Genomic DNA, 25,867 nt, shown 5'->3' on the forward strand with positions numbered 1-25,867 from the left:
CTCATGTTTAAAAAGACATTAGCACATTTCCAAAAGTTCCCGGCCAAGGAAGCCCAGCTCACTTTCCTGCCCGACCCCTGGCCTTGGGGAGGAAGAGCTTCCTTTAAGAACCTAGAGGAGGAGGAAGTTCGGTCTCTCTCTCTCTCTCTTTCTCTCCAGGCCAACAGCAACAATCCCAGAGGCTTGCATTTTGCAAACAACAATGGGTTTCCTTTATGAAGCAAAAATTCTTAATGTAATATACTCAGATTTACCAAACTTGACAATGTGTGCCAAAGCTACACAGTATGTTCGAAACTTATGATCCTCTGGAGCCTTTTCAGCTCCCCAGACTCCTCCTGAGCCCCTAGCAGGCAGGCTCTTCTGTGCCCTGTTCTCCCCTCTCTCAGCTGGTCACGTCCCCCATCCCCCAAGTCCCCCCCCCCCAACCTGGACACAGCCCTTGCTGGAAGCAGCATTTCAGAGCCCAGCTTGACACACAAACCAAAGCTATTTCTTTCCACTACAGTGGTTCCTCTTACTCCAAACTGGCTCCAGGACCAGGACAAGGGACTGATGTCTGCTTGAGAGGAGTGTTGTTCCGTTTCCGGCCTCACATGTGGGATATCAGAGGATCTGAACCCCACAACCTCTGAGGCCCCATCCTGCTTCTGCCTCCCCACCTCCCAACCGCCTGCCCCAACACATACACAGGCGCACACACACAGGGGTTCCAGGTCACGCTTCTGAAACACTGTAAGGAGAGAGAGATCGGGGACACAGGGGAGATGTGGAGCCTGGAGGAGGAAACTGAAACAGGGAGAAGACAGGAGAGGGAGTGAAGAGCGACAGGAAGAATCAGAGAGGACTGACGACCAGGACTGAGGTCCTTCAGACCAGCGAGAGCTCCTGAACAGGTGTATCTTTGCTGCTTTTTAAAAGCACCCCAGGGGCACCTGGGTGGCTCAGTGGGTTAAAGCCTCTGCTTCTGCTCAGGTCGTGGTCCCAGGGTCCTGGGATCGAGCCCCACATCGGGTTCTCTGCTCAGCGGGGAGCCTGCTTCCCTTCCTCTCTCTGCCTGCCTCTCTGCCTACTTGTGATCTGTCAAATAAATAAATAAAATCTTTAAAAATAAAGTAAAATAAAATAAAAGCACCCCAGAGGGGCACCTGGGTGTCTCAGTAGGTTAAGCATCTGCCTTCAGCTCAGGTCAGGATCAAGCCCCACATTGAGCCCGGCATCGGGGCTCTCTGCTCAGTGGGGAGCCTGTTTCTCCCTCTGCCCCCCTCTCCTGCTCATGCTTTCTCTCTCCCTCTCAAATAAATAAATAAACACAATCTTTAAAAAATAAATAAGTAAAAGCATCCCAGGAAAGCTCAGATGGGCATGAAATAGACCCACACTTCCTTCCTAACACCCCTTGGTGAGGGGTCCAGAGACCCACTGAGACAGGATCCTTGGTGCTTAGTCTGCCTTCTCCTCCTGGAGCAGGGAACTAGGCTGTGGCCTAGACATGTCCGGGGGCCAAAGGTCAGGTGGGATGCTCTAGGGTAGGTCCGGGGCTTAGCTATGCCTGCAAGAGAGGAGGAGAAAAAGGAGGAAGGGCCGAGATAGGAGGAAGTGTGACCCGCTCCAGCAAAAGAGAAGCAGAGGGCTGCGTTTCCCAAGATGGTTGAAGACACGCCCCTTTGTGACCCACTTGGTCTGTTTCCCGATCTGGAGCCCCCAGACCAGAGAGGCGGGCTCTGTGGCTGCAGTGGAAAGGAGAGACCCACTGAAGTCCCTCTGGGCTCTGGGCTGGGCTGGGCTGGGCTGGGGCTGAGGCAGCACACAGCACGGTCTCAGGGGAGAGGGGAATTGAAAAAGAAAAGCATCTCAGAGGAGGGTGGGGAGGGAGGGAGGCTGTGTGGTGTACTCTCTCTCTCTCTCTCTCTCCTCTCTTTGACTTAGCCTAAGCCTCACCCGGGAGAGGAGCCTCTTTGCTCTGCTCTCGGAGCTGCTTTCTGTCACTTCCCCGCCCATCTGTGCTGTCAGCAGCACCAGCAAAGTTGGCCTCAAACTTGAACAGATCTGAAGGCTCCATCCAGCTTCCCGAAGCTCCGCGGGGGCACCAGGCTGGCTTCAGAGACCGGGAGAAGCCAACCCCTGTCCTTGCTCCCCTGGGGCACGCTTCAGCCCCCCAGCTGGTGGCCCCCAGTCTGGGCTGAGGAATGGTAAGCTGAGCTTCCCCTGCAGCCGAGCGTCTCAGCCTGAAGCTGGAGCAACCCCAGACCCAAGCCACCATGGCCAACCCAGGGCAGCCTCAGTTTCCCTCAGCCCAGGAGCCAGGCACCGCCTCACCCCTGGACCTGCCGGAGATGGAGAAGCTCCTCACAAAGGTGGAAGACAAGGATGACAAGCCCCTGAAGCTGTCCACGTCCCTCTCGGGGACTCTGGACCTGGAGCAGAACGGCCACAGCCTGCCCTTCAAGGTGGTATCGGAGGGGTGCCCTGAAGCCACACTCCCCTGGTCGGCCTCTCGGGCCAGCTCGAGGAGGGCGTCCTCCATTGCCACTGCCTCCTCTGCCCAAGACCAAGAGGTCCCCAAAGATTACCTCATCCTTGCCATCGCCTCCTGCTTCTGCCCTGTGTGGCCTCTCAATCTGATTCCCCTCATCTTTTCCATCATGGTAAGTGTGGCTCTCTGTTCCAGGGCTCAGTGGGCACCAGACCTTCTGCCTGGGGCATGCAGAACAGAGAGTTGGGGGCGGGGGTTTGGGGGCAGGCTCCCTTTCTCACCAGGCCTACTACCCCTCCTGCTGGAGAGGGGGCCGCGACCGGGAGACCTTCTGTTTTCTGTCCTGCCTCCTCTCTTGCTCTTCTGCATCGCAGCAGCGACTTTGCACATACCCTTCTGGGGAGGGGACCCCCAGGAGCCACCCTGAGCTAAACTCTATGCAGTAGACAGGCGGCCAAGTTGGGGGGCTGGCCTTTTGCTAGGGGTGTCATCCTAAGTGGGGCTGTGGGTCAGTAGAGGTTGGGGCCAGCGTGGGGTCTCAGGACCCCGAGTTCTCTGGAGGGGAGCCAGCTGCCTCCACCCCTCACCCCAGGCCACCTGGGTATTCCAGTGGCCTTTGCCAGCATTGGTTTCCAAGAGCCGGCTGTGACTTCCCTGCCACGCGCACGGGGCCCTGGGGCCGGGTTCCCCCGAGGCTGCTCCTTCAGGGAACTGGTTGGGGGGGCTGTTTTTGCTGGGGCCCTCTGGGCCTTGGTGCTCACACTGATTCCAGCATCTGTCTTGAGTCTGTTTTTAGGGTAGGGGAGGTCTGGGCCGTGGGGGTAAAATGTGTGTCAGCCCTGCCTAGGAGCATGTGGGCTAGTCTTCGCTTCTCATACACTTAAGTGCCTTGTTGGGTTCTGAGTAGACTATCTTAGCTTGTCCCCCAAACCAAGCTATTTGGATAGAGCTGCTTATAGAAGATCCCCAGAAAATGTCCATGGATGTTGGCAAGTGACTTGAGTTCCAGGAAGAGGAGGGAGGAAGGGGGTGTGAGAGAGAAAGCCCAGGCAGGCAGTGGCTTCCAGAAGGGAAAAAGAAAGCAGGAGTAGTCAACTCCCAGTCCCGGGCTGCTTAGGGCTGGGGGACAGGGCAGGGAGATGCTGTCTGCTTCCTTCTGGAGTGACGTCCTGCTGAGTCATTTATCACCAAGTCCTTAGGACCTGGGGTCACTCCTGCTGCACCCCCCCCCCCCGGGCTGTCTTCTGAGAAAGAGTCTGTTTCCTCAAACACATCCTTCTGCCTCATGGAGGTCTGGTGTCCAGCTGGGGATGCCTTCCTTGATTCCCCGTCAAATCTAGCTCCACCTGCTAGCACGTCGGGGGACCCCGGTGGCATTCCTGAGACTTGGGATGGGCACAAGAGCCAGGGCTGAACAGGGGCCGGAGGTGGGGGGTCTTTGAGGCGTTTCCTGTGCTGCCTGCTGCCCTTGGGAGGCAGCTGGGGGCAGAACCAGGTCCCAGGGATGCAGCTGGGAGCTCTGGGCAGGGCCAACCTCTTAGTTACAGGGAGAAACCCCAGGAGGGGAGACAGGCTTCGGGGAGGGAAACCACACAAGGACCCAGGAGAGAAGAGTTGCTGGAATCCATCTCTTTGTTGGGGAGGCAGTGTGTAGGCTGGATAGATGCTGCCTTTGTCAAAGGTGCCTGGGTCCCAGACTGAGACCACTGAGCCCACTCCCAGCATAATTCTACAGCCTTCTCAGTTTCCTGAGTCAGTTCTGAAGGCCACTGGGCCAGGGGTGGGGAATCTGGTGCTAGGTCAAAACCAGACACTATCACCAATTCCCAGGAGCCTCAAGTCCAGTGGGGAGAAACTTGGAAACAGATCCTATAACACATTGTAAGAAGTCCTCCTGCTAGACCAAATCACAGCGTATCATGGGGCCTCAGGCAAGTCACTGAAATCTCTCTTCTCAGTATTCCCGTCTGCAAAATGGGTGTCACATAACACCTACATTAGAGAGCTGTCTGAGGGTAAAGGGAGATGAACCACGCAAAGAGCGTGAGGAAAGGGCTCTTAAACCATAGCAATAAACTGAGTGGCACCTGAGTGTCTCCCTGGACAGGGGTGGAACCATCATGGCTTTTGGGGGCTTTTCTTAGAGCTTTGACCTATAATACATATTTTATACAATTCACCTATTCAAAGTGTACAATTCAAAGATTTTCACAGATCCATGCTACCATAACCACAGTCTGTTTCAGAACATTTTCTTCACCCCCAGAAAAGCTCCACACCTTTTTTTTTTTTTTTTTTTTTAATCACTCCATCTCTCCCTTGATCCCTCCCAGACCTACAAAGCACTAAGCTTTCTATCTGTATGGATTCGTCTCTTCTGGAAAGTTCATACCAATGGAATCATACAGCATGTGGTCCTCTGGGACCAGTGGCAAGCTTCTCCTGGTATTTACTTCACAAGGTTTGGAACCAGAGAGAGGTGTGGTTAGGCTTCCATTGTGGTGGAGAGGCTGGTGTGGGGTAAGAGAAAGGACGGAAGGGGCCCCTCTGAGCCTGGCAGCGGGGAGAAGGAACTTTTGCAGGAGCCTAGGTGAGAGATGAAGAGGTCTGGACCAAGACCCTGTCAAGGGGCAGAAAGAGTTTCTGGAAACCCAAGAGTTGTTAACACAGACCATACATTTATTAATTCAGTCAATCACTCACTTGACTGGCAAGTTGCTTGTTTGAAGGTGACTAAGTGGTAGAGAATGAATGGGTTCCCCATTAACGAACACACCTCTTTTACCAATGAGGCGCCATGTTAGGCATTTGGGAAGATGGATGACATGGTGTATTTGACATGGCCTATGGATGCAAGAGTATAGTGATGGAGGGAGGTGGGCAGGACTCACTCTAGGACTTTAAGTTTTATGCTAGTGGCTCCGGGGAGCCCCTGAAAAATTTAAGCAGAGGCGTGATGTGGTCTGTTCATATTTTAAAACCAACACCCAACTGCACTGGGGGAAATGAGCTTGAGTTGGTAGGACTAGGAGCAGGGAGACCTCATAGAAGGCTCTTGAGATTCTAGGAGGGCTGATGAAGGGATGGACCAAGCAATGGCTTAGGAAGGAGGGCACTGATGAGAGAATTGTTGAAGTGAAGTAGCAGCACTTTCTTCACACTCCTGGTTACCCAGCTCCTGGGGACTGCAGAATTTAAGGGGTGGGCAGAGGGAAGGGGACAGGAAGGAGTTTTGAAAAGATTTCAGGGGGTGGGAGGCGAACTAGAGGAGAGGGGGAGACACCCATGGAGGGGCGAGTTTGAAAGGAGGAGGGGTGGTCCGATGCAGTGCAGAGGTTCGATCCAATAAGGAGTGTCCACTGATTGGGCCATTTACAGACCCCCCCTGTGACCCTGGTGAGGGACAGCATTAGGCAAAAAGGAGAGAGGTGACTCATGACATTCATGAAGAGTGCAGAGATGGGATCTCGAAGAAGGACCCCGTTCCTGGGAGCCTGCAGGAAAGGTCATGATGGCAGAAGGGGATAGAAGCACTCAAAGGAAAAGGAGCTGGTTCGTGCTATATGGGCTCCATGCCACCAGGGATGTGGAGGACAAGGCCATTTGCTGAGAGAGAAGGAGCTGGTGACAGAGGAGAGGTGACAAGGGACAGAGAGGCCTGAGGGCTCTGCTGAGGCTGGACCCCTTGGGTCTGAGTTGTTATCAGCCTGTGTAGTGGTGCATTTTTTTCTCCAGCTATTGGTACAGAGTCACAGATGGGACATTGGCCCACCTAAGGCTGGGGATGGCAGGGTTGCCGTGAGGGTAGACCCACTGGCACAGGACAATGCTGGTGAGCGGGGGCAGAGGTGGCACACTCAAGGATCAGTCTGGACTGGGACAGCGTGAGGCTGGGAAGTTAGTGATGACCTTGGAGGAGAGGGAGGGGTCACAGGTTGAGGATCCAAGAAGTTGAAGGACAGCTGCTGTGCGAGAGAGGCATGAGAGAGATGCCGGGGGCTGACGTTTCAGCAGAGGGATTGTGTGGGGTGGCGGCCAAGTGGAGTACAGTTGTGGAAATGAATTTCTAAGGAGAACCATGAGAAGACAGGAGGTTGGAGCCCAAGGGAGCCCCGTGGTAAGGGCTAACTGTTCTCATTTAACACATGAGACAACAGAGACACTACAGCAGTGCCTTGCCCACGGTCACTCAACTGGTAAGAGGCATGTCAGCTGGACGCTGACTCTAGTGTTGTCTCCATGACCCTGCCCTCCATCTACCTCTAGGGACAAGGATGGTGTGTACCTCCCAGGAAAGCCAAACCTGTGGGGCATTTGTGCAGGAAGGGCAGAATCCATTTCATTCCTTCTTTCTGTTCACTCTGTCCACTCCCCAGCTGTCCTTCCCCACCCCTACTGATTCTGTCAGTAGGAGGCTAATGGGCCAGCTGTGTTCCTCCCACTGTGGCTTAGACAGGGGCTCAACCTAAGGGGCTGGGATCCCAGGTATCCAGACCCAGACCTGCTCAGCACAGCACCCTCCAATGAGCCTCCCAAGGTGGTCAGGTCAGGGCTGCCTTCATTCATTCTACTCCTGGGTCAGGCTGAGAAATGGCCATATTCCCAATGCCAGCAAGGTCTCCTGTCCACCAAAGGAGCTGCACCCTCAGGATTTCATCTAACAACAGTGCTTAAACCAGCATCAGATAGACCTGTGTGTGTGGGTCCCAAGCCATGTGACCGTGTCCAAGTCCCTCAACCCCCTTCTGTAGCCTCAGTTGTCTCATCTGTAAAATAGGTGTCATAAGACCATTGACCCCATAAATCTGTCAGGAGGATTAACTGGGTTAATATGTGTGAAAACACCCAGCACAGAGTCTGCCACATAGAAAAGGGCAGTGGTTACTGTTATCATTAACACCAAACAAAACTTTGTAGTCTCAGAGCAAAAGGCAGATCCCCAGTGGCCCACAAATTCTGACTTTAGCCAGTCTGGGGGAGACTGGAGTGCCAGCCTTCATGCCGCTACTGGGGAGAGGAGCAGCCCAGTCTGTGGTTTTGGTGGAAGCCTCAGAGAAGCCGCTTCTCTGTAGATTCCTCCTATCATATGCAGGAGTGCGGAAGAAGTTCAGAGTGGCTCAACACTCCCTTTCTCGGGCATTCTGGGTGACCTGGTTATTTAACTGACCTGTGTCAGGCTCCTTTTCATGCATTCATGCACTCGCCCAGCAAGAGTGCTGAGCCCCAACCAGCACTGATCAGCTGGCATGCAGATGCGTGGCTGAGAATATCGACATACTTCTCAATGGGTTGGCAAACAGCTGCTGTCTCCGAGTCCTAAGCATCCCCAAACACTCCCACCCACCACACAGCAGCTGCCCCAACTCCTTCTCCAGGACCACACTCCCCCACATCCCCTCCAGCAACTATGGTCAGGCATTCCAGTAAGAATTGCATTGTCATAGAAAGAGGGACATGAATGGGGCATGGAGAAGCACATTCCTTGGCTTTGACCAGCTGGGACTTGCTCCATCTCTGTGGAAGGACAAATAGCTCATCAACGATCAGCTGATCACATCTTGTCAGATGTCAGTAGGTCTCCGCAGACCTGCTGGGGCTTGGCCTGAGCCTCATGGGGGGGGGGGGTGGAAGCTCTTTCCCAATAAGTTCTGTTGCCATCCTCCCCTGGCTGGTTTCATCCCCTGGCAGCTCTCCCCAGAACCTTCCCTACTCCATCCGCTTCCCTCTCCAGCCCTACCAGCTCTCTCAGACTTTTTTCAATGCCTTTCCTCACTGATCTATTAACCCGAATTCATTTTCTCCCTTACCATTCCCACAACCATTGCAATCACAAATGATCTATTAATTCACAGTCATTTACAACCATTACTGCAATTATCATTGTGTCTTCAACTTGAGCCATTTTGTAGGAGAGGAAGAGGATGCCACTAAGTGGGGTTTGAAATGCAGCTGGTAATTAACTCATTAAAAGTAATGAAGGGTCTTCTTCCATCCCTGAGGTCGAGGGACAGGTTTTTTCATTTGGGAACTAATGGGGGAACTTTGGAAAAGAGTGTCGGCTCGTGGTGAGTAACTTCTAGATATAAAAGTGGGGCTCTACTCCTCAAGGCAGCTATTCTCTCCATTTTACAGATCAGAAAACTAAGATTTACAGAAGAGATGTGAGGTTTATGTGGACAGCGTATAACCCATAATGTGTATGACCCAACAAGGCTGGTGCCGTCAAGTCTACTTTGGTCATCTGGCCATTCCCAGTGCATCTTCCTCAACATTGTCCCTCCAGCTCAAAGGAACAGGCATGACGGGATGCACAGGCTGATGGCTCTGTGGATAAAGAATGGGGATTGGGTTTAGAGTGGCTGAAAAATTCATCTCTCCCTCTCTCTCGCTTCCCCTCCCTACCTCTCCTACCCAAGCAACCACATGTATGCCTCTCTCCACGGTCCTGAATCGTTGCCCCGTGCACAACGATTTCTCTGGCAAGTGAGGAGAAGGATTCATCACAAACCCTGTGTCCCTCCCCACTGCGTGCCATGCTTACAGCTAAGAATAAGTCTCTTGGTAATGAGTCAAGCCCCAGCATTTCTAAGGCCGAACTTCCTGGGAATTCCTGAAGCCTGTCTGTATGTTCCCCCTCTTCCTCCCAAGAGGAAGGTGTTTCCTGGGTGTTGAAGTCCTTCATTCGGTGACCTGGACTGGCCTGCAGAGAGCTGGAGGTGGCATGGGTTAGTGGGTGGGGCCAATACCCAGATAATAGATATCTTTTTTTTTTAAGATTTTATTTATTTATTTGACAGACAGATCACAAGTAGGCAGAGAGAGAGAGGAGGAAACAGGCTCTCCGAGGAGCAGAGAGCCTGATGCGGGGCTCGATTCCAGGACCCTGGGGTCATGACCTGAGCTGAAGGCAGAGGCTTCAATCCACTGAGCCAGCCAGGTGCCCCCAGATAACAGATATCTTTCCTCGGGTACCCATTGCCTTCATTTCACTCATGAATCTTCTATTAACTTGGACCGTTCCACTGGCTAAGTTCGGTGGTGAGAAAACAGCCTCTCCTCATACTCTTTTTCTCTTCTTTTATTCTTTTACTTCCTCACGTACTTACTGAAGGTCTCTTAGGGCCAGTCCCTAGGTTACATAAGAGGGACACCAAGCTTGAGGCTGAATGGTCCCTGTCTTCAAATGTAGGGAAAGAGACCGACACAAGAACTGATGACACAAGGTGGGAAGGGAGGAAAAGAGCATGGTGTAAGATGCGACAGGAGTCCCAAGGAGGGGCTGATTAATTGCTTGTGGGCGCGAAGTAAAGTTTTACTGGAGGTGACTCTTGAAGGGTGAGAAAGAGCTGCTGAGGTAGCAACACAGAAATGAGGAAAGGCATTCCAGCAGAGACAGCAGTCCATGAAAAGGCACTGAGGCATAAAAATGTGTCCCTTTGGGGACATTTGGCCGGCTCAGTTGGTAGGGCATGTGACTCTTAATCTTAGGGTCATAAGTTCAAACTCCACGTTGGGCATAGAGTTCACTTAAAAAAATTTCTAAAAATTAAAACAAGTAGGAAAAATTTAATTTAAAAAAATATATGCATTTTATGTGGAGCCGTGTGACCAGGCTAATGGCTGTTGAGAAGAGGTTGGCTGGGGGCAAGGCTGTTGCTGAGAGACTCATGAGGATGAGGCTGGTGCAGTCTCCAGATGAACTCTGTTGTGGGAGTGGGCTGGGGCAGTGGAGTCAGCTGGAGAGGAAAGGACAGGCTTGAGGGACATTAGAAATGTCAGGAATTCATGCGTGACTATATTTGAGGATGAGGAGAGAGAAGAAGCCCCTCATCCAGGGTCATGCAGTTGGGACAGCTGTGGATGGTGGGGACAGGCCCCCAGGAGGTCTGGCTCTGAAACCTGTGTTCCCCCCCAGGCTGCCCTTGTAGGGAGCTGGGAGGCTGCACCTGCTCCTTGGCAGGTCTTTGCCAGGTCCAGGATCGCCTGTGAGTCTCAGGACGGGCTCCTGCCCGAGCCCCACCCATGCCTCAGCCAGACCCATCTTCTCTTTCACCTCTCACTGGATGACTCTTGCCCATTGTCATTGGGCACCCCGAGGTCCAGAGGCGTGGACACTCACAACTTTCTGCCCAGTTACAGATCTGTTGAGGTGTGACACCACCCTTACCCACATTTGTCCAGTCTCCAAGGACAGCAGCGCTCTCTTCTGCTCACTGCAGTTCAGCCCTGTGCTCAAGTTCAGATCTCTCTCGGCTGCCCTGGGACATTGGGGCACCCGTCACTTCTTGGTCTTTTCAGCCTCTCCCTCTGACTGGATCTTTTTCTCTCCTGTTTTTTTCGTTTTGAATATTTTATTTATTTATTTGACACAGACAGAGAGAGACGGCGAGAGAGGGAACACAAGCAGGGGGAGAAAGAGAGGGAGACGCAGACTTCTCACTGAGCAGGAAGTATGATGCAGGGCTTGATCCCAGGACCCCGGGATCATGACCTGAGCAGAAGGCAGACACTTAACGACTGAGCCACCCGGGGCCTCTCTCTTGTTTTGATGAAATCGTCTATAGAGTCACCCGGTTGTAGCTGCCCCCCCCCCCACCAATGCCTACAAGACAAAATCCAGATTCCATTCTGTGGCAGTCAGGGCCCTTCTTGATCTCGCCGTTCTCCCCTTCTCCAATTGCTTCTCTCCCACCAGAAGTCCGCGGAGGATGGAGAGGATGTGGACAGGTGGTTGAGGGGAGCAGAAAGGCGGGCAGGAGAGTTGCACTGGTAGGTGCTCAGACCTGTAGGGGTTCAGACTGGCAGAGTCCAGAGGTTGTGGAAGGGAGGAGTAGAGGATAAAATCTGGAAGTGCAAAGCTAACCTGGATTCAGACTGTTCCGGAAACAGTGGGGGGAGCCATGGAAGATGCTGGGCAGGGTCACAGGTTAAGCCACCGTCATCTCCTTGAACTCGTGCATCAGCCCCTGAGTCTCCACCTCTTCTCTGATCCCACCCCAGGACCGCATGCCAGGGGCCCTACCATGGGGTCTGGCATAAATCTCTGTGGAGTGGCATGGGGGTGTGGGGAGCGGCATGGGGATGAAGAGAGCATAGAGCTGGGGCAGGTGCAAGGCAGCCGGGGAGGACTGCAGTGAAACTGACCGGGAAAGGAAACATCGGTAGGGTGGCAAGGGACAGGTATTGTGACCGAGTGGTTGGACTCCAAGCTGTGGCCGGTAACGGGGCAAGTGGGCAGAGGAGCACACGTCCAGGAGCAGATCTGAGGCGAAGCGAATCTGATGGCATCAAGCAGTATGGCAGGAGGTGGCTCCGTCCTGGGAGGTGCTTGGACAGGGAGTCATGGGGTGCGGTGGGGGTTGCTTAGGTTTCTGTGAAGAGAAAAGGACAGGACCTGAGAGACAGGGGTGCCCTCCTGAAGAGAAGAGTGAGGGGAAGGGTATCTTCCCTGAACCTCAGCCTCTTTAAAAGTGGGCAACACTGGCAACCACACGGATGGTTCTGAGCCTCAATGAGATTGTTCAGGTACAGTCCTTAGCAAGCTGCCGGGCACAAAGTAACCACTCAATAAATCATCGTCACTACCAACACCACCACCATCATCAAGGGACTCAACTCCATTCCCCCGCTGACCCACCTGCTTTCACCAAAATTAAATAAGGCTGAGGAAAACTGAGCTCACTGAGAAAGAGTGAAGATTCAAACGGGCCCCCATAAAGCCTGGCGTGGCTCCCCACACACCCTTGCCTCTCAAGTTCAAACCTTTCAGATTGCGGAAGTCAGCTCGGTTGAACAAGGATATGATTCCTGGGTGGAAACTAGGAGGAGGGAGGATCAATGATGCTTTTTTTTTTTTTTTAAAGATTTTATTTATTTATTTGACAGACAGAGATCCCAAGTAGGCAGAGAGGCAGGCAGAGAGAGAGAGATGGAAGCAGGCTCCCTGCCAAGCAGAGAGCCCGATGCGGGGCTCGATCCCAGGACCCTGGGATCATGACCCAAGCCGAAGGCAGTGGCTTAACCACTGAGCCACCCAGGCGCCCCAATGATGCTTTTTTCCTGGTGTGGAAGAGGAGGGTCACAGAGGAAAGGAGGCAGGCACCTCGGACCACAGAAAAACCCAATGGGCCTCCTTAGTGTGGCCATAGCAGTGAGCCTTGGACAAGGGCCCAGGGAGGCCTGGCTTATTTGCTTCCGCCCGCTCAGCATGGCCTGGCCCTGGCCCACCCTCCAAGACCCTCGGGCTCCATCATGCCACCCGCCACCCTGCCCACTCACTGTTCTCAGAGCAAGTGCCCTGCACTGCTTGATTCTGCTTCCAGCCAGGGGTAGGCTCCGCATGGGGTTCCCACAAGGGGTGTGAGCCAGTTCTGCAGGAGAAGCCTGCTTCCCATCCCCAAGGTGGATGCTGGAATAGAGGGTGCAGTGGGGGCTGGGTGGGTTCTGGAGGCCAAGGCAAGGGGTGCCCCCAACCCAGTCTGCTGGGAACAGCCTTCCTTAGGTCTCTGCCACCCTCTCTCTGCAGTCCCGAAGTAGCGTGCAACAGGGGGACCTGGACGGCGCCCGGAGGCTGGGCCGCCTGGCCCGGCTGCTCAGTATCACCTTCATCATCATGGGGATCATTATTATCATCGTGGCCGTGACTGTCAATTTCACAGGTGAGGCCCAGCCGCGTGGAGCTCAGCGAGCCAGCTTGCCTGGGGTGAGGACCACGGAAGGGTGCAGCCCAGCTCCCTGGGGAGGGGACAGTGGAAACGGTGTAAGAGCCTGTAGGGGACACAGGCTGATCCTCTCTGAGAAGTGACCCCATCCCTGGCAGGACCCAGCTGAGTAGGACGGGCTTCTGCCTTGCCTTATGCCCGGATCATTAGGAAAGTGTGCACAAAGAGCCCAGGCCTGGGAACCAGAGATGGCCAACTCCTATCCCAGCTCAGAGGGCTTTGGGTCCTGGGCCAGAGTTGTGTCTGGCTGAGCCTTGAGAATGTCACCCAAGATCATGGCTGTGATGCTGCTTGGTGAATGGTAGACTTTCCCTGCAAGCATTCCTGTTGAGACGGCCAGCAGGAACCAGACACAAACAATGCATGTCGTAGAATTTGGCAGTAACCCTCTTGTGAGCCCCCAGAGCTGGCCCAGGGAAGTTAACCAAGCAGGGGCACCCTTTCCAAAGGAAACTCTCAGTGGCTCAGTGGGCTGGCATGGCTCTGAGGGTCTGCATGGCTCTGAGGGTCTGGGCTCTGTGGGGTGGCGCTGTCCTTTCTCCTCCCTGCATGCACCCGCCTTGTGAGGACCCCAAGCCTCTCTGCATCTTGCACTGGTCAGTCTAAGCTCTTCCCCTAAAGACTTTGCTGCTCCAGACGTGCTGCGTGGACCAGCGGCAGTGGCTGCTGAGCCTGGGGAAAGGGTCAGAAATGCAGAGTCTCAGGCCCCTGCCCAGAGCCACTGAATCAGTATCTGCATTTCAATAAGATTCCCGGCCCTCTCCTTAAAGGAGGCACTGATCTGGAACCCAGGGTGTTCAACCTGGGGTGGAAAGCCTGGGATTCAGCAGTGGGGTCACGGGCAGATTTGGCCACTTTGGAGAGAGGAGAAGAGGTCAGGTCTGTAATCAGCTTGCCCTGGGTTTAAAACCCACATCCCCCACTGTCCAAGTATCTGAAATGAAGCGTCTTCTGGGGTCTCTGGGGGGCTGGCGGCCCGGCTGGTACGTGGGGTGGGGGGACCCGCCAGCGCAGGCATTAGCTCAGGAGCCCCCTCTCTGGGCCTCAGTCTCCTCCTTGTCACGCTCGCCACAACTTTGTCCACAGCCAATGACCCCTGCTGAACTCAAACTGGCAAAGGGAATGGCTTCTTAAGCCCGTTAAGGAATTTTAAAAATTCAGGCCTCCATGGTTCTCTGTTTGGAGGGGGGGTGTCCCGTGGTGCGCGCACCCCCAGCAAAGACCGCCTCCATGCTACAAGCGGGAGCTCTTTTCCACCAAGAGATCCCGATCAGGCAACCCTGGTGCTGTTTCCCACCCAGAAACAAAACCCCAAATCCTCCAAACAATGGCTTGAAGGCCTGTTCTGAGCTCTGCGCTGCTACGGCTCTTCTCGTTACAGTGCAGAAGAAATGACACGGACCAGGGCGCTGTGCTGGCGGAGGCGGCCCTGGGCAGCCCAAGGTCTCCACGCTCCCACGCCCCCTCTCCCGCCGGAGGACAGGACAGGGACGTCCATGCACTCCCAAAGCACCGACTTGGAGGGAAGCCCCCAGGCCTCCCCACTGTCAGCCCACCTCAGATGTGAAAAAGCGCCAAGAATAATTAATGGGGTTTAATCTCCTGGACACGGCCCTGTATTTGGCCTCCGGGCTCCGGCTGGTTTCTCATCCCCACCGTCTCCCGGGATCCACCGCGCCACATACACTGCCTGCTGGAGGGGGAACCAGCCCCGCAGAGGACACGGAGACGAGAGGAACAGGACCATGGCAGGAGAGAAGCTGCACACTCCCCACCTGTCTGAGGACCCAGAGTCAAGATGTGGGACTTGCTCTTTTGTACTTTTCTTTGGGGCGGGGGGGACAGGGTGTAAAAAAAGTTATTTGCATGCCTCGTGCCACATCCTTGCTGCGATCCCGGCTCAGGGGCCCAGCTGCTGCTCCACGTCCATCCTGGGACCCCCTTGGGTGCCCAAGATGAGCAGTTGTCTGGACAGAGGTGTCAGCTACATGCAAGACATGTAGCTGACATGGCAACACCAAGAGGTGGGCTGGTGAAGACAGGATCAAGAACTGCAGGACCCACAGACATCTCCAGCTTTTCAGTCTCAGGCTCATCTCTGCTGTCCCATCATGTCTCCCAGGCTGACCCAGTCTGCCTCTTGTTCCCTTGCTCCCTGTGCAGCCGCCTGGGGCCCGACCCCAGCCCCGCTCAGCCAGGAGAGAAGGAGCCTTGAGCTGAGCTCCCTTCCTGCCACATCCTCCCTGATGGTCCAGGCTGCACACTTGGGGCCCCATGCGACGGGGCTCAGGTGGGGCCCGGGCCCCTGTTCCCAGCCTAGCAGCACCTGACGCTCTCTGTGCCTTACTTACCCTGAGCCCCTGGCCATCCACAAAGCACAAAGACTTTCTCTTGGGTGGGGGGAGGAGTTTGGGGCCACCTCTAGGGGAAGGACTTCCCCAGAGCTCCCAGGCTGTAAACAGGGGAGTGGGCCAGAGGGTTTTTATGAAGGTTTATTATTGATTTGGTCTAGAGAGTTCTAAGACAGAGGGAAGAGCCTGGCTGAAGGGGCCAGTCTTTGGGGGAGTAGGAGGCCCTGGGCACAGGCAGGGGGTGACACCATGGCCTCTGTCTCAGGACCTAATGGGACACCTGAAAGGACTGAGCAGGGTCCTTTGACCTCCTGTCTGGTTTCTGGCCCCGGGATTCTCCGAGGCTTTGGCTGGCACAGGATCTGCCCACAGGGGCCCTTCCTATGCCCACCTACCTCTCTGGCTTCAGCTCCCAGATTCTCAGAGAGGAAAGCTCCAGGCTTTCCCGCCCTGGGGGGCCCTGCCCAGCCATCGGGTTTCTCCAGCCGCAGCCAGAGGCTGGCAAAGACTGTTTCCCCGGCACCCATTCAGGGCCCTGGAGCCTGCTCCCTGTCTCCCCGACACTCCTCGGAGACTCCTGGGAGGGAGTCCGTTAGCACAGAGGCACTGTCTACCAGGAGTCCCAAGGGTAGCTCTGAACCTTCTAGGAGGGCCGTCGTGGCAGGGGAGGGGTGTAGGACCCAGGGGCCCTGGCAGGGTCCTTCTGGGGCCTGCGTTCCTACGTCAGTTCCCCACCTGGGGAGCAGACGCCAACCTCTCCAGACCCTAAGCGAGGGGCTGGCTTTGCTAGACAAGACCTCTGAGGCCACAATCACAATGCTCCTGTTGGGGGAGGGAAGAAGTGAGCCCAGAGGATTTGTGTCACCTGCGAAGGCAGCTCAGGCCAGGAGGTGAGTCATGAGGTCTACGGAAATGGTGGCTCATGAGTTGGTGGTCCTCTGGCCAGGCCCTGGGGGCCCCAGGCTCAGCACCACAGGGAGAAGAAGGTACTCAGATGGAACTTAGAGGCTCTGAGGGTTGTGGAAGGAGCCTGATCCCTCTGTCGGGAGGAGAACAAGCCTGAGGACCAGGAACCCTGCAGAGATCAGACTGGGAAGGTGGGTCCCTGACTCCCCTGCTGCCCACCCACAAGCAGCCTGGCACCCTGAGGCCTCACCCCTCTGCTCCCAGCTCCATCATGGGTCCTTCCCCTGGCTGCCTGAACCCTGCAGTCTTCCAGCTTGGGGCAGCCTCTCCCATGTCCCAGAGGAAGCAGCGAGAACTACCCCCCCACCGCCGCCCGGCACCACACTCTCCACACTCTCCAGTCGGCTCCTCTGTATTGCTCGGCATGGAAAGAAATAAAGCTGAAAGTGCACGTGCTCCGTGGGCCTGTGTCTTATGCTGCTGGGGTCCAGGGGTCTCCGACAACAGGGAGCGGGGAAGGGAGTGCACTCAACCTGTTGGTTCCAGGGTCAAGGCCGGGAGCCTGGGGACGCTCGAGGTGTTCCCCTGGGCAAGTTTTTCTTCCCCAGGCCTCTGTTTCTCCAGGGAGGAATATCGGACCCACCTTCCTTCAGGGGTCCTTTCTGCATCTGAAGAAGGACACAGTAAGAAGAGAGCGGGAGCCCGACACCTGCTCACAGCCGGGCTCATGCCGGGGGTTTCACATATACTGGGGTTAGCCCCTGGGTCAGATTGGTAAACAGAGGCTCAGAGATGTTCAGGGACTTGTCCCAGGTCACACCGCGCCTGGTACACAGAAGGTACTGAACACATGGTGAACCAACTCTGTCCCTGGAGCTGACCCCGAAGTTGGCTTCTTGCTGCCATGCTTTGCCACCCAGAGAGGAAAGCTTTGTGAGAGGAAGGGGCTCTGCAGGGGGCCGGGGGAGGTGGGAGGAAGGATCCACTTCCCAGGCTGCTGGAGGGCAGGCCCAGCGGGAAGGTGAGTGTGGGCAGAGAGACGCCCCTCCCCTATCATTCCCTCCCCCTCTGGGGTATCTTTTATAAGGGCATTAATCCCAGAACCCTCTTGACCTAGGCACCTCCCAAAGTTCCTACCTCTTAATACCATCAGCTTGAGGGGGAGGGTTTCAACATGGGAACTCGGGAGGGACACAGGGCAGCATGAAACACAGGGAGGTGTTTCAGTGGGGCGCGGGGGGGGGGGGGGAGAGGGGGTCCCTGGGAGAGCCAAAAAGGGAGCAGCAACCTTTGCCTGGGAGTGGGAGGGAGGTTGCCGGAAGGACCCTGGGCTAGGCCCCCTCCCTCCTTCCTCCCACAAACTTGTACTAAGTGTGGAGCACTCTGATCGGATGGGGGCGGTCAGCAAATGTGGGGTTGGGAGCTGGTGGTGCGGGCAGTGAAAGGATTCTCCCAAGGCAGGGCAAAGGAGATGGAAATATACTGAATATATTGGGAGGGAGCAGTGGGCAGGACAGTGAGGGAGAGACCCCGTGGCAAGGTGGTGGTCGTGAGGGGGCCATAGTTACAGGGCAGAGTGAGGGACCATGGGAACATGCGGAATGTTCTCCTTTTTAAAGGTAATCTCAGGAACCACGTGTGGTTGTAACTGGTCAGTTAGGGCCTATGGCCATTTTGAGGTGGGTCGTCTCTTGAGCCCGCTTGCACTCAGCCCGGTGGTCACTGCAGGCCTTCTAGCTCATTCGGCTTCCAGCTGCCTCTACATTAAGCACCTACTAGATACCAGGCCTTGCACTGGACCCTGAGGACACCAAGATGAAAAGCACAGGCTCTCTGGACCATATGAACTTTGACCTAAAGGGAAAGTTCTGGAAGGAAGGAGAGAGTTTGTTTCGGGAGGCAGGGGAAGACAGCAGATGAGGGCAGCAGGGAGGGGAACCTGGGACAGAGGTCAGGGGAACCAAGAGCAGGAAAGTGGCCTCCACCAGGAGCCTCTCCTGATTTTCCAAAGATATTTGAAGATATTTGAAGTACAACCGGGGATCCAAATGAAGATGAAATGCCACCATTGTAAGCCTACCAATTTAATAAGACACAGGTGAAGGGACACTTCCTATGCATGGGCTCTGCCAGTCACAATCACATCGCCTTAGTGCCTGGTTTGAGGCCTGAAAGCATCGTTCATCAGACACAACCCAATTCTAGAAACTCTGAACGGGAAGGGGGTACACCTGTCTTACAATCATTGAGGGGAAAGTTAGAGCTTCTGCAACGCAGGAGGCTTCCCACGACGGATGGTGGTGCCCAGGGACCAAGGGACTGGGCTCTCTGAACCTCAACTCTCCATCTGTAAGTGGGGTGATCATCACTTCTGCACACCCACAGGGCTCTCGGGGTCTGATGACCCTCCTTGGTGAAACGTGAGGGCTCGATCCATATGGAGAGCACAGCCTGGCCCCAGCCTGGAGAGTGTCCTGGAGTCTGGGTGGTTCTGGGCACCCTGTCCTGACCCTTGAGGCCCCACTGTCCTCCATCCCCAGCCCTACCTGCCTCCTCCCCACTCCCCCACCCTGTGTGCCCTGGAAAGCTCTCTGAGCTAGTCTAGGGCAGGCTTCTCAGTCCCCTCTGGACAATGGTATCACCTGCAGGCATTAGGAAATGCTGATGCCTGGCCACTGCCCCTTCAAACAGCCCCAGGGTGGGGCTGGAGCATCTGGATTCTTGAAAGCTTTCCAGTGGGCATCCCAACGGTCTTTTGAGGCTGGGAACCACTGGAATAGACTCTAGAGCCTGGCTACTTGTTGCTGGACCATTGGCTTGGGCATCAGCAGAAGCTGGCAAAAAAGGGCAGAAATTTGGGCCACACCTTGAACTTGAACAAGATCTACCTTTAACAAGATCCCCAGGTGGTTCATTTGCATGTTAAAGTCGAGGAATCTCCAGTCTGCATGCCTGAAAGGGAGCTAGCTGGCTAGTCTCACCTCAGAGGTATCTTCTCCAGTCTTTTATCTCCCCTCCAAAGACAATAGTCACTTCCTTTCTTTCCTACTGCCAGGATCTAGTGTAACAAACTGAGAAAATCTAGGCAAGACTGAGAAACAAAGAGAAGGACAAAGAGAGGAAACCCTGGGTACGTTTGGCAATTCACAGCTGCAGAGGACTGCATCCCTCTTCCCAGAGTGTTTCCCAGGGAGGCTGGGTCCCTTTGTGGAGGAGGGGGCCTATGTGTAGAGGACATATGTGCGCGCGCGCGTGTGTATGAGTGCGTGTGTGTCAGAGGGTCATCATGGTGGGTGTGCCCCCAAGGCACCATACCCAAGGAAGCACAAAACTTCACCAGCCTCTGGCCCCTACAGCTGTGGACCTGCTGGAACCTGCTAGAACCTGTTAGCCACCCAGAGAAAGTCCAACAGGTGTCTTCAAGCTACAGCTTGGATGGAAACTTCTGTTCGCCACCAACATGAACTCTCTGACTCGTCTGAGTCTCTACCCGCCAGACTCTGGGTCCTAGAGGACCAGCGGGGGACATCTCTGGCACCCTCACCCTGCGGCAGGAATCCCTACTCTCACGGTTGGGTCGGTACCCGGGGTTCCTTCTCAGTTTGCGGAGGGACGCACGGGCCCCTCCAGGCAGAGGAGGCACGGGAATGGTTAAAAAAAAAAAAAAAAGTTCCCCTTCCTGGATATGTCCGCAGCCCAGCTCCCAGCCTAGATCCCCAAGGGACAGCTGGGTCTCAGCTACGGATTTCAGAGACCCGGGCACGGAGGCCTGCCCCCGCTCCCGTTGCGGGAGGGCTGTAGAGAGTCCCTCCCTGGAGCCCGGGGCAGAGCGGGTCAGCTGGAAGCTGGGCCCAGCCCGGGCTTCTGCCTCCTGCATAATTGATCCGCTGCCTGGCGGTGGACTTGAATAATTCATCCCGGGAAGGAAGCTCTGAGGACTGCAAATTGGAGGCAGCCAAGCTCCTCCCACCTCATGGAGCTCAGGGTTTACTCCTCTTTGCCTAATGGGCTTCCTGGGAGGCCCTGGTGAATCTCAAGTTTCTCCTCCTGCCCGTGGGTGGGCCCAGCAAAGGCCCTGTAGGTTTGGGGGGGATCGGGGCTGACTGGTACACAGCTGCCTGCAGCCCCTGCAGCCAGGTGACTCATCCCGCCCAGGCTTCCCGCTGCTTCCCCGCTGCTCCCCCGGATGCTAGAGTCACTGCCGCAACCCCCACCGCACCCCCATGCTGAAGCCTTTCACTTCTAGGATGAGCTGTTTGCTTACACCTGCGAAGGTCCTAAGGCCATCGTGACCTGTGGCGCCTGCTCCGTAAACTCCTTATTGATGTCGATGCCACTTATAAATGGTGGCACCGTCGTGGCCGTCCAGGTCGTGGCGAAGGGCTGAGGGCAGCAGCTGGGAAGGGGTGTGGGGGCGGATGATGAAGTCCGCTTGGGCCGGGGTGCAGTCTGAGCGTCGGGGGTGTGGGGCTTGTAGCGGAGGGCAGGAGGTGTGGTGGGGGGGGGGGGCGCGGGAGGGCAGGGGCCATCCCAAGAATTATTCAGGATTCCTCCAGGGATTTTCTCTCTCTGACCAAACTTTTCCAAAGGACCATCTCAGGGGCTCCAACGCTGCCTGGGAAGGGCAGAGGGACTGCAGGGTTTGGAGCCCCCCAGCTTTTCCCTGACACTGTAGATCTTGGGATCGATTCTGGTCCCTGCTTCCATTTCCCACTTATTTATGAAGGGTAAGTTCCAGCCTATAAGTCAGACCAACCTGGGGGATGCAAGAAGCATCATTTCTCCTTTGCCCCCACGTGGCCTGGTGGCAGAGACGTAAACTTGGTCAGTTCGGATGTCTTTCCCCTGACTGTAGCAGCCTGAGGTGTGGGGGACCTGCGTGGTGACAGTCTGGTCCCCGCAGATGGCTGTGGGGTCAACCCTCTCCTCTTCAGTCTCCGTTCTCTCTCTCCTTTGCTCCTCCGCCCTCTCCTATGTTCACGGATGGTTCCATTGTCTCCTCACTGAATCCATTAAGACATATTTTTGGTGGAGGTCCTCCCAACACCAGTGTATACAAGATAGGGTTCTTTTTATCTCATTTAACAAGAAGTCCAGAGGTAGGCAGCCCAGGGAGAGGCAGTGTCTCCATGGGGTCATCATCCCAGTGCCTGCAGTCTTCTGGCTTCACTCTGAGCCTGGGGCTTTTGCCCTTCCGCATTCCAACATTCCACCTTCCCAACATTCCACCTTCCGCGTGGCCACAGGATGGCTGCCATGACTCCAGCCATTCCCGCTAGCAAGAATGAGGAAGGGGGGAGGGCAGAAAGGGCCAAAGAAGGTTGGGTGGGCTCTGTTTTAGGAGCTTTCCTGCAAGTCCCATCTTGTGACTTCTGCTTTGCATACTTTGACCACAGCTGTGTCACATGGCTTGGTCTCTGCTCACAAGCTGCTCATAGCCTAGAAAGGCAGAGAGACACGCAAAGTAGACAGAGTTGGGGCTATGTGAAGATGGGGTTAAGCAGAGAGAACCCCAGCAGCGCTGAGGAGGGGCCAGAGGGCTCCTCAAGGAGCTGAGCTCTGGGCTGAGCTGAGTGTTGGTGTGGGAGGAGGAGATGATAAGGAAGGGCATCCTAGGGAACAGCCTGAGCAAATACCCAGAGGTCAGGAGGGGCGTGGCTTGTGCCACAAAGAACATCATGCTGTTGGATAGCCTGGGAGGGGTGAGAGCAGACAGGTGGTGGGAGGGGTGAGAGCAGACAGGTGGTGAGGACCTGACCCGTCCCAGGAGGCCTGGGAGTTGTTGCCTGCGTCCAGGACCCCAACCTTGAAGACGTTTGTTGTTTCTTGCTTCTGTCTTAAGTGGAGCCTGTCCTAACTAACCCGTCTCTCCAGATGCGGGGCCCGACTTCTCACTGAGCTATCTGCTCTTCAGGTGGCCAGATCAGAAGCAGATGCTTCCTTCTTACTGCTCAACCGCGTTCGTCTTCCCGAGGGCGCTCCGAGCCAAGATGACCAACGTGAAAGCCAGCATCATCATTATTATTACTGCTAGTATGCGCGGCTGATTGGCTGTTAGTAATTGCCGAAAACTACAAGTTGCTTCTTTCTTGCTTTGAAACAGTATTTGCAACATAGACACTTCCCCTTTCCTTATCACTCGAGGTGAATCAAATAAAACGCATTACGAAATCCTCTAAGTTGGGGACTGGCTAACTTTTTCTGTAAGGGGCCAGAGAGTAGCCCTAAAGGAGCCATAGAAAATACAAAGAAATGAATGTGTACGGCCAGGTTCCAATAAAAGTTTATTTACAGGGGCGCCTGGGTGGCTCAGTGGATTAAGCCGCTGCCTTCGGCTCAGGTCATGATCTCGGTGTCCTGGGATCGAGCCCCGCATCGGGCTCTTTGCTCAGCGGGAGCCTGCTTCTCTCTCTCTCTCTGCCTGACTCTCTGCCTACTTGTGATTTCTCTCTCTGTCAAATAAATAAATAAAATCTTAAAAAAAACAAAACAAAACAAAAAAACAAAACAAAAGTTTATTTACAAAAACCTGCAGTAACTACTGGGTATTTACCCCAAAGATACTGATGTAGTGAAAAGAAGGGTACACCATCTGTACACCAATGTTTATAGCAGCAATGGCCACAGTCACCAAACTGTGGGAAGAACCAAGATGCCCTTCAATGGACGAATGGATAAGAAGATGTGGTCCATATACACTATGGAGTATTATGCCTCCATCAGAAAGGATGAATACCCAACTTTTGTATCAACATGACAGGACTGGAGATGATTATGCTGAGTGAAATAAGTTAAGCAGAGAGTCAGTGATCATATGGTTTCACTTATTTGTGGAGCATAAGGAATAACATGGAGGACATTGGGAGATGGAGAGGAGAAGTGAGTTGGGGGAAATTGGAGGGGGAGACGAACCATGAGAGACTGTGGACTCTGAGAAAAAAACAGGGTTTCGGAGGGGAGGGGGGTGGAGGATTGGGTGAGCCTGGTGGTGGTTATTATTGAGGGGACGGATTGCATGGAGCACTGGGCGTGATGCATAAACAATGAATGCTGGAACACTGGAAATAAATAAAATAAAATAAAATAAAAATAAAATGGAAAGACAAAAACAAAATCAAAAACATGCAGGGGAGGGCGCCTGGGTGGGTTAAGCTGCTGCCTTCGGCTCGGGTCATGATCTCAGGGTCCTGGGATCGAGCCCTGCATCGGGCTCTCTGCTCAGCAGGGAGCCTGCTTCCCTCTCTCTCTCTGCCTGCCTCTCTGTCTACTTGTGATCTCTGTCTGTCAAATAAATAAATAAAATCTTTAAAAAAAAAACATGCAGGGGACTGGAATTGCCACATGGGCCATGGTCTGCCCACACTAGCTCTAAACCCATGCTCCTGCCTGGTAGGTGATTAATCCCTTATTATAGGTAAATCAGGGACAGTGGAGGGGTGGCTTGATGGCTTATCCTATGCTGATAAAACCCATCAGAAGCACCCATGAAGGAAGAAGGAAGGAACAGTCAGATGATCAATATCTACACTGGAAATAAACACGATGGAATCTTCATTCCCAAAGGTGTTCCCGCAACTCCCACGGGCCAGGCCATGGGCTGGGAACTGGAGGCGAGGGGGAGGAACGAAAGACAATGTCTGTGGGTCACGGTGCTCCTGGGGCCTCCAGGGAAGAGGTGTGGGGAGCCAGCCGTCTGCAGGAGACACAACGACCAGCCAGCAGGGGGACAACGAGGCAGGCAGGGTGACACCCCTTGATCCTGTGGCTGGGAAACGGGTGCACAGATCAAAGAGATCAGGAAAACACTGACTTAAATAAGGCTAAGTACGGGCGCTTGACTGGAAGACTTCTCAGAGCCTTGAACACGCTGGCCTGCCACGTGAACCACCAAGAGAAGCTAGAGAGGGGTATTTCCTAAAACTAACGCACAGCCCAGCCCTTTCTTGCAAACCTACTTTAGATTTGTAGAGCCGGACATTTCCCTGTGTTATTAAAGACTCTTGGTGAACATCCTTTTTAGTGGCTGTATAATATGTATAAACCATCATTTATTTATTGGCTTATCTTTCTTCCCATTGCTGGGCATGGCTCAGCAAGGTTGCATGGCCCCTGGCACCCCCAGGCCACAGGATTAGCAACCAGGAGCCTCTTTCTCCCAAAAGTCAGGAGCTGGAGAAGTGGCTGGCTGGGGGTCAGTCAGCCCACATTCTTGCCTCAGTTTCCTCCCATGTCTCCAAAGTTTCTCTGCTTGTTTCCCCGGATGCAGAATTTTCTTCTTCGCATGTCTTCATTTGCTTTGAATTCTAGGTTCCTCAAGGACATTTTTTTTTTTAAGATTTTATTTATCAGAGGGAGAGAGGGGGAGAGAGCGAGCACAGGCAGACAGAATGGCAGGCAGAGGGAGAAGCAGGCTCCCTGCTGAGCAAAGAGCCCGATGTGGGACTCGATCCCAGGACGCTGGGATCATGACCTGAGCCGAAGGCAGCTGCTTAACCAACTGAGCCACCCAGGCGTCCCCCTCAAGGACATTTTAACAGGGATCTCCTGGTGCACAGTGGCCTGTCAGGGCTGAGGTTTCCGGGTGAGAGACCTGGTTTTTCTGGGAACCCTCCTCCCACCCGGGAACGAAGTGAGCAGGAGAAGCATGCGTGGCGCAGGGACCAGCATTCCCAGGAGACTCTCAGGCCCTGCGAATGCGGTCAGGAACCCTCCTCCTCAAGAATTTGGTGCTCCCTGGCCGGCGCAAACTTCGTTTTTTAACATTGTTTGTTTGTTTGTTTGTTTTTAAGATTTTATTTATTTATTTGACAGAGAGAGAGAGAGAGAGATCACAAGTAGGCAGAGAAGCAGGCAGAGAGAGAGGGGGACAGGCTTCCTGCTGAGCAGAGAGCCCGATGCAGGGTTCAATGCCAGGACCCCGAGACCATGACGGAGCCAAAGGCAGAGGCTTAATCCACTGAGCCACCCAGGCGCCCCTAACATTGTTTTTAAACATAAAAATGATACAAGTTATGCACCTCAAAGTGAAATCAGCAGGCATCCCAGGGGAAGGGACAAAGGAGTCCTTCCAGTTTTTAGTCCATAGTCTTTCCTATCCTCAGACTCTCGCAACAAGCTCTTATTTCTGTATTACTCTCACAATTTATATATGTTTTTAAAAATAGGAATGTAGGGGGGAGGAAACAATCTTCCCCATAATCCATTAGCTGAAGCAATCACTGTGATTACCTGAGCATTTTTCTTCCAGGCTTCCAGAAAGGAATTTGTTTTCAATACACAGCAACTTGCTCGGTAGTAAAAGGGCTCAGCTCCGGACTCTTGGCACGGGAGTTGGACCTTGAGGAGATGAAGTAGCTGTCCCCTTCCATTTCCCACAAAACGACCTCCTCACACATCCCAGCCTCACACCACCA

At 54.4% G+C, this 25,867-nt stretch overlaps 1 protein-coding gene across 1 annotated transcript; it reads left to right on the top strand.

Moving 5' to 3' along the window:
- Positions 1 to 1,866: 1,866 nt before the first annotated feature.
- Positions 1,867 to 16,910, top strand: TRARG1 (trafficking regulator of GLUT4 (SLC2A4) 1). The gene is made up of 3 exons (XM_082706817.1): positions 1,867 to 2,648; positions 13,002 to 13,134; positions 14,579 to 16,910. Exons 1-3 carry the CDS (start codon positions 2,262 to 2,264, stop codon positions 14,590 to 14,592), a joined length of 534 nt encoding a protein of 177 aa, XP_082562943.1. The 5' UTR covers positions 1,867 to 2,261; the 3' UTR covers positions 14,593 to 16,910.
- The last annotated feature ends 8,957 nt before the right edge of the window (positions 16,911 to 25,867 follow it).

The sequence above is a fragment of the Mustela nivalis genome, assembly GCF_964662115.1.
Source record: "Mustela nivalis genome assembly, chromosome: 17".
NCBI classification, from domain to species: domain Eukaryota; kingdom Metazoa; phylum Chordata; class Mammalia; order Carnivora; family Mustelidae; genus Mustela; species Mustela nivalis.

Bases quoted from the DNA above. Each gene is read 5' to 3' on its own strand.
- TRARG1 (XM_082706817.1), top strand. From the start codon at position 2,262: ATGGCCAACCCAGGGCAGCCTCAGTTTCCCTCAGCCCAGGAGCCAGGC. The intron at 2,649-13,001 runs GTAAGTGTGGCT...CTCTCTCTGCAG, and splicing joins CCCTCATCTTTTCCATCATG to TCCCGAAGTAGCGTGCAACA.